This window comes from Eleutherodactylus coqui, chromosome 5 (genome assembly GCF_035609145.1).
Source record: "Eleutherodactylus coqui strain aEleCoq1 chromosome 5, aEleCoq1.hap1, whole genome shotgun sequence".
Classification (NCBI taxonomy): domain Eukaryota; kingdom Metazoa; phylum Chordata; class Amphibia; order Anura; family Eleutherodactylidae; genus Eleutherodactylus; species Eleutherodactylus coqui.
The window spans coordinates 18072108-18090366 of record NC_089841.1 but is presented as its reverse complement, the minus strand read 5'-3'; the positions used below and the strand labels follow the sequence as shown (position 1 = coordinate 18090366).

The 18259-nt window shown below is 45.4% G+C and overlaps 1 protein-coding gene across 3 annotated transcripts in view; it reads left to right on the top strand.

Annotated features, from left to right (window-relative positions):
- The window catches only part of LOC136628981 (zinc finger protein 585A-like), a 380809-nt gene that overhangs the window by 250596 nt on the left and 111954 nt on the right, over positions 1-18259 (top strand). For 2 of the 3 annotated variants that reach the window (XM_066605056.1, XM_066605059.1), the window contains exons 12-14: positions 2856-2959; positions 3300-3476; positions 3559-3682. The exons of the other annotated variant lie outside the window; for it this stretch is intronic. In XM_066605056.1, the coding sequence (XP_066461153.1) occupies positions 2856-2959; positions 3300-3476; positions 3559-3682 (405 nt within the window). The remainder of the gene's footprint in view (positions 1-2855; positions 2960-3299; positions 3477-3558; positions 3683-18259) is intronic. 3 annotated transcript variants of the gene reach the window in all.

Sequence of the window (18259 nt, the reverse complement as noted above, 5' to 3'; positions counted from 1 at the left end):
AAGCAAAATCTCAAATCATCCACCTGATCCGTTCTAACACACTCCAGAGCTCTACAATACTCCTACAAATAACGCTGCCACCACCAGCTTTAGCATCGGTAAACTGGAAGCCGAATTATGAACACAAACTTCAGCGTTATGATTTGTTGTAAAACGGACAAGGCTGACTTTTAAACTGCAGATTTAATCTAGAAAAGGCCTTGCAGTGCAATATATCTGATTTGTACAAAAATATAAAAAGGTTGTTCACGGGACAGAAGGAAATACAGTAGAATACACAAGACAGATTTTTAAAATAAACTGGGGTAAATAAAAAAAAAATATTGGATCCAACATTATAAAGGGTCCCTCAGATTACTCTTTACCCCGCCCCCTCTGATGTCTCTCTGGAGGGTTGGGGTGGAGTCCTGTATTCCTGGTGGAAAATCATAATTGAATCAAAATAAATCTTGATATTTGTATAGCGACAACTTATTCCGCAGCGCTTTCAGGTAATTATTATTTATCCCCCACCAAGCTGGGTGCTCATCATTTTACCGACCTCGGAAGGCTGAGTCAACCTTGAGCCGACTACCTGAACCACACAGGGTTTGAACTTGTAACCTTCAGGTCGTAGGCGAGAGCTTACACTCTGCTCCACACGAAGCTATTCTACTTCCCTGTTTTCAGTCATATCTCAGCAGGAGATCCTCCGATTGTGAGTTTGGGCCTGGCTTATTCTTAGTCCTGATTTTACATATGGTTTGAGCCCACGCACGGATGAGTTGACATCCATATTTCCCCAGATATGCAGTTCTGGGTGCTCTGAGCCTTGGACCTCAATGCCTGTAGATGAGTTTTGTTTGGCTGGTCAGCCCGATTCTGAAAATCTAATTCATATCTGGCTAAGACCTTCATTCGCCCAAATATCATTTATTAAATAATTTCCTTATGATGTGAACTTGGGCACCAGGATGTCTGCCTGAACCATCCAAGGTGCCAATCCATGCCAGCAGGGGCCTATTTAGCATCCCCTTGTCAGTAGCCGGTGGGACTCCTGTACATCGAAGGCTTGCCAGATACAAAGGAGAGGAAGGGGAGATTAGAACACTGAATTCACTCAGCTTTCCCAGGGCCTGATAAATGACAACCATAACATGGAAGCTGAGATGGGCCCAAGGCCTGACACAACAATGTCTGAAAGCCTGAAGTCTCTACACCACACTGTGCTACTTATCCAGGAAACTGCCGTCCAGAACTCATTATGGTCAACAGGGTCTGTCCAGTACCTTTTCCTCTGTATAAGAATAGTAAGTCCTAGTGACTGAAGGACCAGATCCCTCTGACCACCAGGATGTAGACTCCTCTGTATAGGAATAGTAAGTCCTAGCGGCTGAAGGACCTGATTCCTCTGACCAGCAGGATGTAGACTCCTCTGTATAAGACTAGTAAGTCCTAGTGGCTGAAGGACCAGATCCCTCTGACCACCAGGATGTAGACTCCTCTGTATAAGAATAGAACGTGCTAGCGGCTGAAGGACCAGATTCCTCTGACCAGCAGGATGTAGACTCCTCTGTAAAAGAATAGTAAGTCCTAGCAGCTGAAGGACCAGATCCCTCTGACCACCAGGATGTAGACTCCTCTGTATAAGAATAGAACGTGCTAGCGGCTCAAGGACCAGATCCCTCTGACCAGCAGGATGTAGACTCCTCTGTAAAAGAATAGTAAGTCCTAGTGGCTGAAGCACCAGATCCCTCTGACCAGCAGGATTTAGACTCCTCTGTATAAGAATAGTAAGTCCTACTGGCTGAAGGAACAGATCCCTCTGCGTACCTGGGTGTAGAAGATGCAATTCTTTGCAGGGCAGGCGTGAGGCTGGAGGGCGCCCCCTGCAGGTTTATTTTGGTGGCCATTTGTATGTCCTTCAGGATGTTTTCCATCTGTCATCAGGAATGTATTAGCCGTTCCTCGCTAGTGATATTTGTTATCTCTGTGACGGCAGCGTGTAACGGGTTTCGCTATAGAAGCGGTCGGCCTACTTTCTGCTACAGATTGGGCCCAGACGGGATAGGGCGGTGTAAACTTTACTGAGGTTTGTGCGGCTTATTGGATGCCGCGATACGGACGCTGGTAAACGTTTAGGTCGTGGAGTCAGTAAGTAATTAGTACAGAGAAGTAATTAGATGGGAATGGGCTCATCTTCTCACTCCTTTTCTGGAGGAGCCACGGGCATGGCTTGATAGGCATTCTGCCAGGACAGCCCCGGGGCGTTACAGAGGGCCCCCGGCTGCCATGACACCTGCACGGCTCCCTGCGATCTCATCCCATTTTAAATGGCGCTATCAGAATTGCCAGCTTATCGGAGTTGGTATCAGCCGCAGTAAACAGCCGGCGCTCGCGCTGTATGGAGGGAGATCGCCGCGCGTTCATACATACCCCGACGCTGCAGGACGTACATGTACTACCTATAGCACTAAGGGGTTAAAGGATTCCAGCAAATGTTTTTATAAAATTTCCTATTAAATGAATTCCTAATAAAGTATTTCTAAGGTTCTCCCACATTAAATGCTGCTATTAAAAATCCTACTTGTCCCTCACAATAGCGGCGCTCATCCAGCTTTATTAGCAGATATAATAGCAATTGTCGTTGGGCGGTGGGGATGAGAAATGGCTGCAGGAAGGGGTTAACGGGAGGCTGTCCGGAGGATTCTGCTGCCCGATGTCACACATACATCCCAACACGCATGTACATTGCAGACATCTATATTGTGCGCTAAAACACTGCAGCGCTTCAGAGAAAACCCTGGAAAAAGCAGCTGAAGTTGGAGATGTTGGTTTTTGTGGTTTTTACATTGGTTCATATTGTTTCCATTCAGGTCCCTACAGGACTGATTCATCAGAGATGGAGAAGGACAGAAACAAGATGGCGGAGAGTGTATTCAACCTCACCCTAGAGATACTCTTCCAGCTGATTGGGGAGGTGAGAGATTCTGATGATGTCACATTACATCATTGTTATCTATGGTAATAACAGATGATGTCACTGGAGGGGGGAGAGATTCTGATGATGTCACATTACATCATTGTTATCTATGGTAATAACAGATGATGTCACTGGGGAGGTGAGAGATTCTGATGATGTCACATTACATCATTCTTATCTATGGTAATAACAGATGATGTCACTGGAGGGGGGAAAGATTCTGATGATGTCACATTACATCATTCTTATCTATGGTAATAACAGATGATGTCACTGGAGAGGGGAGAGATTCTGGAAATGTCTGTAGTGATATTTATTAATGTCTCCCCATATACAGGATTACACAGTAGTGAAGAAGACCTCTAGCGATGGCTGTGAGGCCCCTGTGTGTGATGGATGGGGAAGACTGAGCCCAATCATGGGGCCTCCACCTCACCCCCTGATACATGAGGACATCAATATACAGAAGATTCTAGAACTCACCAACAAGATGATTGAGCTGCTGACTGGAGAGGTGACGCTGCAGGGAATGCTGGGACATTATACAGTAACAGCACTGGAGGCTTCTGGGTGATGACTGTATATTGTGTTGTCAGGTTCCTATAAGGTGTCAGGATGTTGCTGTCTATTTCTCCATGGAGGAGTGGGAGTATTTAGAAGGACACAAGAATGTGTACAAGGATGCCATGATGGAGACCTGCCAGCCGCTCCCATCACCAGGTAATGGATGTATGTAGCAGGATCATAGCTGTGGAGGGGTGATGTGGGGCATGTGCCCCTGGTGCTTGTAGGCAGGAAGTGGGGTGTGAGCCAGGCAGGACACTGTGCTAGTTGTATTAGTAGAGCCATTTACTACACAGTTGTTGATTATTGTCAGTGTATAATCAGAAGGCCTACAGATCACCAGCACACATTTACTAATCGCTGATATGTAAGCATCCCGGTCATAAGGTGACACTAGTCAGTGACTACATGGCGGACGGCTGCTGGATCATCTTCTCCAACAGCCCTACTGCTACAGTAGCCGCTGGCGGTGCAGGGCTGGAGAGGTGCCTTGGCCCATGCTGTCCTCGTTCCCCCAACTATATTCCCCAGCTCCTCCTCTGCAGGACTGGAGAAGGAGGGATCTGGAATCACTAGTAGGAGCTGCTAAGTTGTGTCCAATAAAATATCATTGTCTGCCTTTATTGTTCTCTTAGTTTCATATTGGTAATTTGTTGAACCCCTCTAAATTGGTGAAGGGGTCACCAGTACGGCTGTGGCTACATGGAGACTCTGGCCACAATACTCTTCTCATTGGGATGTAATGGCGGTCAGTAGGGTTGTATCGCAGTTTGCTGTGACCCTACAATTACATGAAGCCCGGCTAGTTTGGACTTCTTGTGATTGTCGGGGCGGGGGGCAAACTGCAAGCCACAATGCATTCCCCTTCACAGAAGTAGTGGATGAAAGTGGTGTCGTGGATATCACCTATCTGGGTGTCAGGAAAGCCTTTGTACAGTTTCACATAAAGATGAATCTCTGAGCTCTTATTGGCTGCAGTCCCTGTGACGTCCCACAAACTGGGCGGGACTGCAGCTGTAAACCGAGACCGGACTCAACGGGGAAGGGGTTGTCCTCAGATAGTACAATTATGTAGTTTTTGGTATTATTACCCTCATTTAGTGCTTGTATTTTACTCTATAGGGCATATTAATAACATTATGTTTTACTGCTACATTTAGTGATTTACCTGCATTATTATTTGCTGTGACTTACTAACAAATGTAAGCTATAGTGTGAGTGACTTTCCGTTATCAGTCGCTGGTGGGAGGGGTCAGCCAGTGGAGGGAATGTTCAGATGGTGGGGGGGCTATACAACGCTCTTGTCCTTGGTGCAGGAAACCCTAGCTCCGCCTCTGGTGTTTGCAGTATTTTTTGGACTATAAGATACACCTGACTATCGGACGCCCCCCGGCCTCAGACAACAGGAAATAGTGACATTAGTATAAAATATTGTTTTCCTAACTTCCCCAGAGTAGTGTCAGGGTTTTGGTGTTGTAGGGTGGACAGGGGGTTAATATTTTATTATAATACTACAATAATAAAGGCGATGGGAGGGGAACAACAGAACGCCTGTCGGGATGAGCCCCATGTAGTAATAATAATAATCATCTTTTATTTGTATAGCTCCGACTTATTCTGCAGCGCTTTCCATCATGGGAGAACACAGACAATACAACAATAAGTTTGAAACAAACGGGGTGGGGTGGTACAGGAGGTACAAGGGGGAAGGTAAGGCATGGAGGAACACGGGCAGTAGGGGATTATATGTGGAAATCAGTTATTAAGAAACAAGTGGGGTGGTAAGCAGGTGCAGGGATAGAGGTCATATGCAATAAGCAGGCTGGATGGTGTGGGGAGCGTTAGGGAGGGGCAGGGGGACTGGGTCAGGACATTTGGTATGCCTCCCTGAAGAGGTGCGGTTCTTTTGTGCATCGGGAATTGCCCAGATGCCTTGGGGTAGAGCATTCCAGAGGATGGTTGCTGCTCTGTAGTCCTGTAGGTGAGCATGTGAGGTTCGTATTAGTGGGGTGTTTAGCCTGAGTGTGTTGGCGGATCGGAGTGTGCAGGCTGAGTGGTGTATGGGCAGCAGGGAAGCTATATACGGTGGAGCGGCGCCATGGAGAGCTTTGTGAGTGAGGAGTCTGAATTTAGTTCTGCAGCGGATGGGCAGCCAGTGCAGTGACTGGCATAATGCAGAGATGTCTGAGTAATGGCTGGATAGAAGAATGAGCCTAGCTGCCGCATTTAACCCCTTAATGACACGGCCTATTTTGGGCTTAAGAACGCAACGATTTTTGCCGGATTTTCTTCTTCATTTATCAAAAGCCATAACTTTTTTACTTTTCCGTCGACGCGGCCGTGTAAGGGCTTGTTTTTTGCGTGGTGAACTGTAGTTTTTATCGGTGCCACTTTTGGGTACATACACTATATTGTAAAACTTTTATTGTTTTTTTTTATGATAGCAGGGAGAGAAAACGCATCAATTCTGCCATAGATTTTATTTTTATTTTTTTACAGCGTTAATCATGCAGCATAAATGACACAATACGTTTATTCTGCGGGCCGGTACGGTTACAACGATACCAAAATTCTTAAATTTTTTTTTTAGGTTTTTCCACTTTTCTGCAATATAAACCCTATTTTGGAAGTCTTTTTTTTCTAAATCGCAGCATTCAAAGTCCTGTAACTTTTTTATTTTTTTATGTACGGAGCTCTATGAGGGCTTATATTTTCCGAGACAAGCTGTAGTTTTTACTGGTACCATTTTGGGGTACATACGGCTCTTTTGATCACTTTTATTGCGTTTTTAGGGAGGCAAAATGCTAAAAATTAGCATTTTTGCCTCAGTTTTTTAGCGGGGTTTTTTTACGCTTTTTTTCCGTGCACAGTCAAAAGCATGTGCAGCTTATTGTACGCGTCGTTATGGATGTGACAATACCAACTATGTGGGGTTTTAATTGTTTTAACCTTTTTTTATGCTAATATGAGAAAAAGCATAAAAAAGGGTTTTTTAAATTTTTTTTATTTTTTATTCATTTTTTAATCTTTTTTTTTTAACACAATTTGTGTCCCTCTGAAGGACTTACAACACTGCCCTGATGATCGCTGTGATAAGGCATTACAGGGCTACTGCCCTGCCATGTCTTATCGCTTATACAGCAATCTCAGGCACTGGCAACACAGGACGCCAGTGTCTGGCATTCTGTTGCCATGGCAACAGGCGGGGCTGTCTGCGATTATATTGCAAGAGCCCGGCAACTTCATAGAGGGAGCGCGCTCCCTCTGTGAACCTTTCCCATGCCGTGATCTACGTAGATCGTGTCAGGAAGGGGGTTAACAATGGGGGGGCTGCGCATCTCTGATGCACCCCCACTGCTGCAGCGGGACGCCGGCTGTGACTGACAGCTGGCTCCTGCTGTGGGATAGCGCGAGATCATATGTCATCTCGCGCTATCCCCAGGACGTAAGTTTACACCCTGTTGCGGGAAGGGGTTAATTTAGATTGGAGAGCGTAGAGTATGGTGTGGGGAAGTCCGATGAGCAGCGAGTTGCAGTAGTTGAGTCGGAAGTGGATGAGGGTGGCAACCAGAGTCTTTAGAAGGCTACTTGGAGTTTTGCTTTTTACAAGATAAACAAGTCCATGTGTTTGTGGAGGGAAGCGCAGGTTGTGATCGGGATGGGTATGGGGAGGGTCCATAGATGATAGAGGATTGTAGGGAGTGTAACATCTAATATAGTATAATCCTGCCCATCCATCCCAACCCCAAGGAGGCTCGTCTGTCCAGTTATTCTTGTATTGATTTTATTGGGTGGGGGAGGTTGGCTTTAAGTTGGTTTGAGGTGTCAGGCAGTAATACAATGCCAAGATAGGGAATCGAGTGGGGACTCCACTGGGATGGGAAACTGGATGACAATTGTTGTGCTTTGTTGTGTTAATCCCCTCATCAGAGATGTTGAAGACTTGGCTTTATAGTAGGATAGTGAACCACATTTTTCCAATGTTTTGACGACATAAGCTAATGATGACTCCGGTTTAGTGAGTATTAGGATAATGTCGCCTGCGAACAGGTTTGTTTTGTGTGTCGGGGGGGGGGCCACTGTAATTCTTCCAATGTTTGGATTATTTCTAATGTCCTCTGCCAATGTTTCCATGACAATTGAAAAAAACAGGGGTGACGGAGGGCACCCTTGTCATGTCTCGTTTGTTATGTTAAAAGGCTTGGATGGAAGCCCATTGATCAGAACTATCGCTGAGGGGGAGGAATATAGGGCCTTGATGGCCTAGAGCAGGGGTGTCAAACTCATTTTCACAGAGGGCCACATCAGCCTTATGGTTGCCTTCAAAGGGCCGATTCTAATTGTTAATTGTAACACAGTATAGTAAAAGTGAACCCCACAGTGGCGCGATTGGTAATAAGGTCCCCCATAGCGGCCAGTGGCGCACACTATTATATATAAAAATAATAGTGTATATATATATATATATATATATACACACACACACTATTACCGTATATACCGGCGTATAAGACGACTTTTGAAACCCGAAAAATCTGCTCTGAAGTCGGGGGTCGTCTTATACGCCGGTAATACAAAAAAAAGAAAGTGTCAAAAAAAAAATTCATTACTCACCTCCCCCGGCGTTCTGCGGCGCTGCGGCAGGCTGTCGCTCCCTCCTGGTCCCTGGCAGAGCATTGCTCTCTGGACGCAGGGCTTGAAATCCCCGCCTCCAGAAAGCTAATACTGTGATTGGCTAACTCACACAGCGTCAGCCAATCACAGCCATTCAATGACATCATTGAATGGCTGTGATTGGCTGAAGGCGCACGTGTGTTTTAGCCAATCACAGCCATTCAATGATGTCATTGAATAGTGTGATTGGCTGAAGGCACGTGTGTTTTAGCCAATCACAGCCATTCAATGATGTCATTGAATAGTGTGATTGGCTGAAGGCGCACGTGTGTTTTAGCCAATCACAGCCATTCAATGATGTCATTGAATGGCTGTGACTGGCTGACGGCGTGTGTATTAGCTTTCTGGAGGCGGGGATTTCAAGCCCTGCATCCAGAAAGCAATGCTCTGCCGGGGACCAGGAGGGAGCGACAGCCTGCAGCTGCGCCGCAGAACGCCGGGGGAGGTGAGTAATGATTTTTTTTTTTTGCTGCACTGTATTCCCGGCTATTGTCAGTCTGCTATCGGCACTCCTCTATTACTGTCTGCACTAGACAGAACAAGCCGAGAGAAGATCGGCTACTGACAGCAGCAAGGAGGTGAAAGAACTTTACTGCACAGCCGGCGGGCCACAGAAAATGAGGCGGCGGGCCGGATTCGGCCCGCAGGCCTTGTGTTTGACACCTGTGGCCTAGAGGATGGGGCCCGCAAACCAAAATGTCTGCAATGCTTGAATCCTGTATCCCCAATGAACCTTGTCAAACACCTTCTCTGTATTAGTGTATCTTGACGCCACCGGAAGCTAGTGGTTTGACAGGAGGAATGGCCCTGTCACACCCCTAGCTCCCGATTGGTTCAAGCATTGAAGGTCCTAACAGCCTGCACTTTCCCCTGCAGCCTTCTGTCCCTTGAGTAATCTTGCTGTTTTGCCACTCCCCTGCAGCCTCCGTCCCCCTCCTTCTCTAGCCCTGTCACCGCTCTAATTTTGCTTTGTCCCTGCTCCCCTGCTGTGTCCCCACTCCCCTGCATCCTGCGTCCCCCTACCTCTGCAGCACTGTGGCCGCAGTTAGCTACTTGTGTTCCTGCTCCCCTGCAGCCTCCATCCCCCTCCTTCCGCAGCACTGTAGCCGCAGTTAGATTTTTGTTTCTTCGCTCCCCTGCAGCCTCCGTTCCCCTCCCTCACTCTGTGGAATAGGAGCGGTTTGCTGTTGCTGCTGCTCACCTGCTCCCTCGTAGTCCGCCGGCGCTGTCCACTGCAGGGAGGCCTCCAGGGAAGGCTCTCTACCGCTGATGCCTCATTGTCCTGCTTTGCACCCCAGTGCAGGGAGGCCGCTGGAGAAGCTGCTATTCCTCCACCACTGCCCTGTGCAGGGAGGCCGCCGGGAAATTAGCTGTTCCGCCGCTGATCCACAGCTCAGTGCAGGGAGGATGCCGCTGACAGAGAAGAAGGTGGCTCTGTGGCAAGAGCTAAGCTGCTGGAGGGCCTGTTACGCCGCTGTAAGTCTGCAGTGAGTTCCAGGACCTGAAAGGGGGGGGGGGTGGCCGGTCTGTCAAATTCCCTGTACCTTGTCACCACCCACACTTCCGGTGGCGACAAGATACACTAATACCCACCTTCTCTGCATCCAAGGACAATAACAGAGAGGGCGTCTGGCTTTTTGAAGCCCCATCCACCAAGTCTATCAGGCATCTAGTACCATCTGGGGCCTGGCAGCCTACAGTAGAGGCCACATGATCATTTTTGACCAAGCTAGACATGAAGGGAAACAGTTTGTTTGCCATTACCTTGGCATAGAACTTCACATCTGAATTTAAAAGAGAGATGGGGCGATAATTATTTGGAGCATTTGGTTCTTTGCCTGGCTTGGGAAGGGTTATTATTATGGCTTTTACATTTTCTTATGGAAATGTTCCTGTAAGGAGAATTTATGTGTTTATCAAAGAGAAAATGATCCCAGATCTCGTGTAGAAGTCTGGGCCCAGGAGAAATACAAATCACGCCAGCCTGTGCGGTATCAGATGATTTCTAATTTATTCTAAGGTGTATTTGGTTTTTAAACTATAAATGACATCACAGGAAAAGTACATACCTCCAAGATTAATAATAATACATAATAGGCTGAAACTAAAATGATTAACATAAGTTACACCTTTTGAAGTGTTACTATAACATACAATGAGACCGTTATGAGTTCAGTGCAAAGGAATGCAAGGGAGGCAGTCTGGAGACTCTTATCTTGTCTGTCTACCCTGTAATGGTATAGAAAAGCTTTCGTTTAACCCCTTCAATACTTATACTAGCAGCAGGCTATATCTTTCTAGTCTACAATCCAATAAAAGAACAATTAACTGATACATTGATCTACAATTTTCTTAACATTCCCCACTTTAGATCAATACATCAGCGTAGTATCTTAGTAAGACTAGGTCTCAAACACATATATATATAGTAGCTCTACCACAGACCCCTGGCTTCCTCCGGCCCGAAGCTTTATTACCAGAAGGTCTGGGTTCACACCTCAAGACTAAGTATGTAATCATTTCATATAAAAGTATTACATTGATACATATATATCTACATCTATATAAAGTCATTCCCCCAATTGTATCCACAATTAGGCCCGCCCCCCGAGAGAATCTTGGCCATGATTTATTATTATCCGATTGATGCTTCTTTCTTCATATAAAAATTATTGTCCATCATGATATAAAATCTTACTCATCGAAGTGTCAATCAGTTATTTAGAGCAATCCTCCGGTACAATCAGGACACACTGGAATCAAAATGTCACACTTCAGAATCATCAAAGTAAAATAGCGCTTTCTTTTTTTTTAAACATTAAATTTTTATTGAAGCATAGAAAATGATATACAGCAGATATTGCATGTGGTACACAATCAGCACATATAATAATTAGGGATATTTTAGACCTATCCTTACCACACCATCTCTATGAAGTCTAAATTTTTTCTTAGAGTTGATCTCCACAACACTCAAACTTGTCCAACTTACTTTGTACATATATTTTGTGCACTCTGACTTTGTTGTAATATAATGTGCTTCCACTGATTCACATAAATTAGTCATGTAGATCCATAACAAAACATATAGCCAAAAACAAAAGAGAAATAACTAGATTAATAAAAACAATAAACAGAATTAAACCAACATCAGGCATCACCAGATCTTATCTACCAAAATTATGCAGGGTCCCTCCACATGCTCCACTTCTCCACGTGATTGTACATATTATCTTCTCTGAATGCCAACCATCTCTCATATATCCTCTGTTCCGCCATTCGGGTTTTAAACTCTTGTAATGTAGGGGGGAGGGGCTCTCTCCACTTCCCCGCGATCAAGGACTTAGCAGTCATCAAGGCATGTCCCGCCAGAAGCCTAGCTGGGGGAGGGAGATCCCCCAGACCCAACAACAGCAGAATCTGCTTTGCATTTCTTTGCAAATGGATCTGCAGGGTCTTGTCCATCAGGTTCAAAATTCCGTTCCAGTAGGTGTACAGCTTAGGGCAAGACCAAAAAACATGAGAGAGAGTGCCTCTTCCCCCACACTCCCTCCAGCACACACCGTCTCCTCTCTGAAATCTACTACAGAGGAGTGCGGGGGTGTAATACCAACGCATATTAATTTTTATTTGCACTTCTAATGTACCCATCCCTTTGGTAGCCCTCCCAGCCAGCTTAAAGGCCTTCAACCAAGCTTCAATCGGGATATATGTACTCAACTCTTTTTCCCAATTTAACATGTGCATTTTTTTTGGTCGGGACAATATTACCGGTCAGTATGTCGTAGTAGGCTCTCGTTTCGGATTTATCTACGGTAAGCTGTGATGAGATCTTTTTTATAATGTCCTGTGGTATTTTTATTTCGTGAAGTTGGGATTTCGACAGAAAATGACTAATCCTTGAGAATGTATATGCTTCCTCCTGCTGTAAGTTATGCAAAGTACGGAAGTCGTTAAAGGTCTTTAACGCATTTCCCACCATTAAATCGGACACTTTTAGTTCGTTTTTCATTTTCCAATTTCTCAAGTCTAGATCCTGCAGAAACACACACACGGTCTCCAAAGGAATCTGAGGAGTCCTCAGAGTGTCGTATAAAGCCACTCTCTTCGTTAGCTCCTTCCAAGCCTCGAATGAGGCCACCATGGTTGGCGAAAGACCTCTAGTATCTACTTTCACTTCTGTCTTTGGGTCCGCCAGACCCGCCATGGCTTCCAAAGATGCAGCAAAGAGGAGTGGCCTGCATGTGTCAAGTCTTATAAAATTGCTCTCCATACCAACCCAACCTGTTCTGTCCTCCCGTAGAAGCCAGCACCTTGTTTGATTCAGGAGAGAGGCCTTGTAATATTTTGCTATATCCGGAATGTCAGCCCCCCCTTTGGACCGTCGCATCGCTAAAATAGACAGTGACAGACGCGACTTTTTTCCCCCCCAAATGTAATCCGACATTTGTTTTTGGATTTTTGATAACGTATTTTTTGAAGTGACAATCGGTAGGACTCTGAATAAATAAAGAACTTTAGGGAGAAGTTTCATTTTATACGTCATAACTCTGCCGTACCATGTCAAGTTGAGTTTATTTAGACGTTCTATCTCTCTCTGTAAAGAGTCTAGTAGCCCGGGATAGTTAATTTTTTCCAGGACGCTCATGTTGGGGGACAAGTGGATTCCTAGGTACGGGATGTCATTCTTTCTCCACTCAAATGGGAATTCCCTCTCTATTGCTTCCCTCAAGTCCCCTGGTATATTCACACCCAATATCATAGATTTATTTACATTTAGTTTATATTGCGAGACCCCGCTAAAAACCCGCAAGACCTTCTGGGCAGCTCTCAGTGAGCTCAGCGGATGCGTCACAGTAATAATCACGTCATCCGCGAAAAGTCCAATTTTGTGCTGGCGGAAATTCAGCGGGATCCCCCTTACCCCGGGCGACGCCCGGATAGATTCAGCTAGTGGTTCGACCGTGAGAACATACAGGATAGGGGATAACGGGCAGCCCTGTCTAGTGCCGTTTGTTATCCTAAAAGGCTCTGACAAAATTCCATCCACTAACGTCCTGGCTGATGGTGACGAATACAGGGCACGAACAGCCCGTACCAGTCCCTCCCCCATGCCAAACCTCTCCATGGTCCTGAAGGCATACTCCCAGTGAACCCGGTCGAATGCCTTTTCGGCGTCAAGCGCGAGCATCACCACGGGGGAACGAGTCGATCTCGCCGAGTGTAAGAGATTTATTATCCTTCGCGTGCCATCTGAGGCCTGCCTCCCCTTCACAAAGCCGACCTGGTCGGAGTGGATAATCTCAGGGAGAATATTTAGGAGTCGCCTTGCCAGGGTTTTGGAATAAATCTTCACGTCAGTGTTTAGTAATGAAATTGGCCGAAAATTTGAGGGATCGTCAGGGGATTTACCTTGTTTTGGAAGAACTACTATAGTTGCTTGCAAGGATTCTCCAGGAAAAGCGCCTCTTTGCATGGCTCTGTTGAAATTTCTTACTAAATATGGGGATAGTAATCCCTGGAATAGTTTATAATATTCGGCTGAAAAGCTTTTTGATTTTTCATAGTTGAGATCGTATCTGCGACCTCCTCTGCTGACATTTCTTTGTCAAGGTCTACTGCTTGGGAGGGAGATATTTTTGGTAGGTTTAATTTATTTAGAAAGTCTTCTATCGCGGCACCTCTCGGATGGCTCAATGAGGGGTCGTCTTTCAAGTTGTACAAGTCACTATAATATTTACGGAATCTTTCTGCGATTTTTTGGGGGTGAGTTATTTTAAATTCTTTATTTTTTGAGTTCCACACAAAAGGAATACTCGCTCTTATTATTCTTTTTTTTACTAGGGTGGCCATCCACTTGGTTGGCTTATTTATCGAGGAATAAATATTAGCCCTCCGTGCCGTAACCTCTTTATCGAAGTCACTTTGCAAAATATTGCGTAATTCAAGACGCGCTTTAATTAATTTATCATGGGAAGACCGCGACGGAACCGCCTGCAGCTCGTCCTCTAAAAGCTGGATATCTGAAATCAAGGATTCTGTTTTTTTGAGCTTTTGTCTCTTATACCTAGCACCCAACTTTATAAGGACCCCTCGCATAAAGGCCTTGTGGGCATTCCATAGAACATTGGGGTCTATGTCTGGAGAGTCGTTCAACCTAAAAAATTCTTCCATGTCCTTTTTAATTTCTTTCTTGTATTCAGGGAGTTGCATTAGGTATGTATTATTTTTCCACAATCTAGTCACCTGACGGGGCCTACCCAGGGCAAGTGTTGTCACTGTCGGAGCATGGTCCGACCATGTGGCCGTACCGATTTCCGCTTTTGCCACTGAGGAGATTAATTGTTTGTCGACCAAGCATAGGTCGATACGGGAGAACGACTTATGACGAGATGAGTAAAAAGTATACTCCCTTGACGTTGCATTAGGGCAGCGGAACGTGTCCAGGAGAGCATTCCTCCGAAGCCAATGGCCCAGAGAAGCTGCCCTCTTTGTAGTGTGGTGAGTGGAATCGATGTTACCCTCAGGTATTAGATTAAAGTCCCCACAGAAAATCAGCGGACCACATGAAACCTTAGAAACTTTTTTCATACGCTTGTTCAAAAAGTGTATCTGTTTTACATTCGGGGCATAAATGTTGACTAGTGTAATTTGCGTTCCATTCAGAGAGCCCACCAGAACTATATATCGACCTTTAGGGTCGCTGATCTGTTTTTCAACATTGAACGTTATGGACTCCCTGACTGCAACCAAAACGCCCGCCTGCTTCTTGGGGGCACACGCATAGATAATATGTGGGAAACTCTTATGTGACATACGGGGGCAGTCTATGTCAAGAAGATGTGTCTCCTGGATACATACAATATCTGCGCTGCACCGGAGAGCCTCCTTCCATACGGAGCTTCTCTTGTGTGGGGAGTTCACCCCGTTGGCATTCAGCGATAGTATCTTCAACGCCATTTCCATTGGAACGGCGTAACGGAGCTAGGAGACGGGGAACCCCAGTAGTGAGTAATGCCTGTTGAAACAAAACTACAAACAAAGCGGAAAAAGAATATTCTGGTTATGCAATAATTCACACAATTTGACGAAGTGCATTTAAAATGCAAAAACGCATCGTAAGAGAGATAAAAACAGCAAAACATACTGACGTAAATAGGCAAGCAACTGCTTGCGGGCTCGTTTAGGGGGATGAAAGTTTGCAGGGAAGTGCGAGTGTGCAACCTTCACACCTGCAGGTCCTTAATACGGTAGGACTTAATGCAAGAAAACAGCTGTCCTGTGTGACAGCAAGGAGTAAGACGGTCAAGGGTCTCTCACCCGGGATTCTCCAGGACGATTATCAGCACGCATGGGTGAAGAATCTTTTATCTTGATACCCCACGTTTTCAAGATAGCTTTGGCCGAGGTAGGGTCGTGAAAGATGTGAAGAGAATTTTCCTTTGTTGCAAGGATTTTCGTGGGAAAACCCCACCTGTACGGGATCTTCGCCTCTCTCAGGGCCAGAGTGATGTCTGCAAAGTTGCGCCTCGCCTCCATAGTAGCCTGCGAAAGGTCGACAAATAAACGGATCTCTGAATAGGGGCTCGGCAAGACCCCCATCTTCCTCGCGGCACTCATGAGAGCCTCTTTCGTGCTATAATAGTGAATACACACTATAATGTCTCTTGGACTGGTATCTTTCAAAAATTTAGGTAAAGGCAGCCTGTGAGCTCTATCTATCTTGAGCTCATGCTCAGGAATGTTTGGAAGAATTTTCTGGATTAGACGTAAAACATAGTCGTGGATTTCGGTGTTGGTGATCTTCTCGGGGACGCCACGCATTTTAACATTGTTGCGCCTATTCCTATCTTCTAGGTCTGCTATTTTATTCTGCAACTTGGTAACCGTATTCTCCAGATCATAGTGCGCATCTATAAGCTTGTTATGGGATTTTACAAGCTCTCCCATTTTGTTTTCTGTGGTATTCAGTCTATTGTTAACCTCTAGGACTGAGGTGTCCACATGTTGAGTTAGGCTCTTCAAGTCTGCCTGTATTGTATTCCTTAAAGCCATTATGGCCTCTTTAATATAAAGTTCAGAGGCAGGTTTTTCTGTTGCATTCAAATTATCTAATTCACCTTCCAAAACTACATCAGAGGCACTCACATCGGGATTAACCTCCTCAGTGTCAACCGACAATTTCTGCCGTTGCTTAGCTGGACTGTTAGAGGCAGAAGCAGGATTATCTTTCTGCAGCGTGGCCGCCGCCATCTTGTTTTTTGTGTTACGGCCAGGGGGGACATTAGGTTTCTTTTTGCCCTCACCCTCAGCTTCTCTTCTGCTATGGGACAGGGTTCCCGTCTCCCCCAGCGTGTTCTCTTCCTTCCCACTACTCCCAGGGAGCAGGACATGAGGACTGTGAGAGTCCCTTACCGGGTCGTTGTCTGCAGGCTCTGCCGCTCCGTCTGCCGCCATTTCAGGGAGAGGAGCGCGCGGAGTGAAAAACTCCTCTAAGCGCGTCGGTTTGGCTTTTGAATTCCTTCTCCGGGACGTCGCCATGACCAGCGGAGCTTCCCCTTGCTGTACGGAGAGAACAGGTAAGCCCTCCGTTGCTTTAACCGTCGCTGAAGGTCGCTACCGAGCGGAGTCTATGTAGACACGGCCGTCTCGGTCCTACACCAAACCACGCCCCCCAAAATAGCGCTTTCTTCATGGAACTTTTACCCATCACTTGTCAGACTGAGGTGGTCACCTGACCCAGTAAGCCATCTTGTTCTCCGTCGTCTTGTATATTTTGGAACATAGTTTTGGTGATGGAAGTGTCAATAAGGTTTGTAGCCATCCTTGGATACATGGAATACAGCAGCAACCGCAGAGTACTAGAATGGAGGCAAATACTGACACATAGACTAGTGTGGAGTATATGACTTGTGACCCGGGTCCAAAAAAGTTTTTAACCAGTCCCTGAATGGATCATCTATGCCAGAGTTATCAGCTGGTTCATTTTATTATGCACTAGCTTACCCGTCGCGCGTTGCTGCAAAGACAGACATACATACATACATACATTCATTTTTATATATCTAGATAACAACCAATCACAGCACAGCTTTCATATTACATCAGTGGTATAATATATAACAACCAATCGCAGCGCAGCTTACATGTTACCTCAGCTTTATAATATATAACACCCAATCACAGCGCAGCTTTCATGTTACCTCAGCAGTATAATATATAACAGCCAATCACAGCGCGACTTTTAATTTGCCTCAGCAATATAAAAAATAGCAACCAATCACAGCACAGCATTCATTTTACCTCAGCAGTATAAGAAATAGCAACCAATCACAGCGCAGCTTTCATGTAACCTCAGCAGTATAAGTAGCAACCAATCACAGCACAGCTTTCATGTTGCCTCAGCAGTATAATATATCGCAACCAATCACAGCACAGCTTTCATGTTACCTCAGCAGTATAAGTAGCAACCAATCACAGCACAGCTTTCATGTTACCTCAGCAATATAATATATAGCAACCAATCACAGCACAGCTTTCATGTTACCTCAGCATTCTCAATATCCAGCAAATGTCTTGCGAAATGTTCGGCGGATGCATCATTTTGTAGTTGAACACGCATCCCGTTGCTCGTAATGCCTTTTGCTTTTGTGCTTGAGATGGAAATCAAACGATCTTTGTCTGGGGGGCATAACTGTCGACGATGCTCGCACGCGCGCCACCTATCGTAGGATAGTTGTACTATGCCAGTAATCTTCCCAGGTGTGTACTTAGCAACTTCCCAAAGTTTCATGGCAATCGGATGAATGGTGTAGTAATGCATAAGAACAGACAGACAGACATACATTCATATATATATAGATGACATCAGAAAGTGAGAGAATTAAAGCTTAAAATTGAATAATTGGATAATTAAGTTGAGACCCATTAGCTTTTGCTATTAATGACATAATCAATGCTCTTGCCAAATTTCAAGTTTTTATGACATTGGGAAGTGAGAGAATTAGATTCAGTATGTAAAATTTGGACGTTTTTTCTTTTGCGCTTAGAATTGAATAA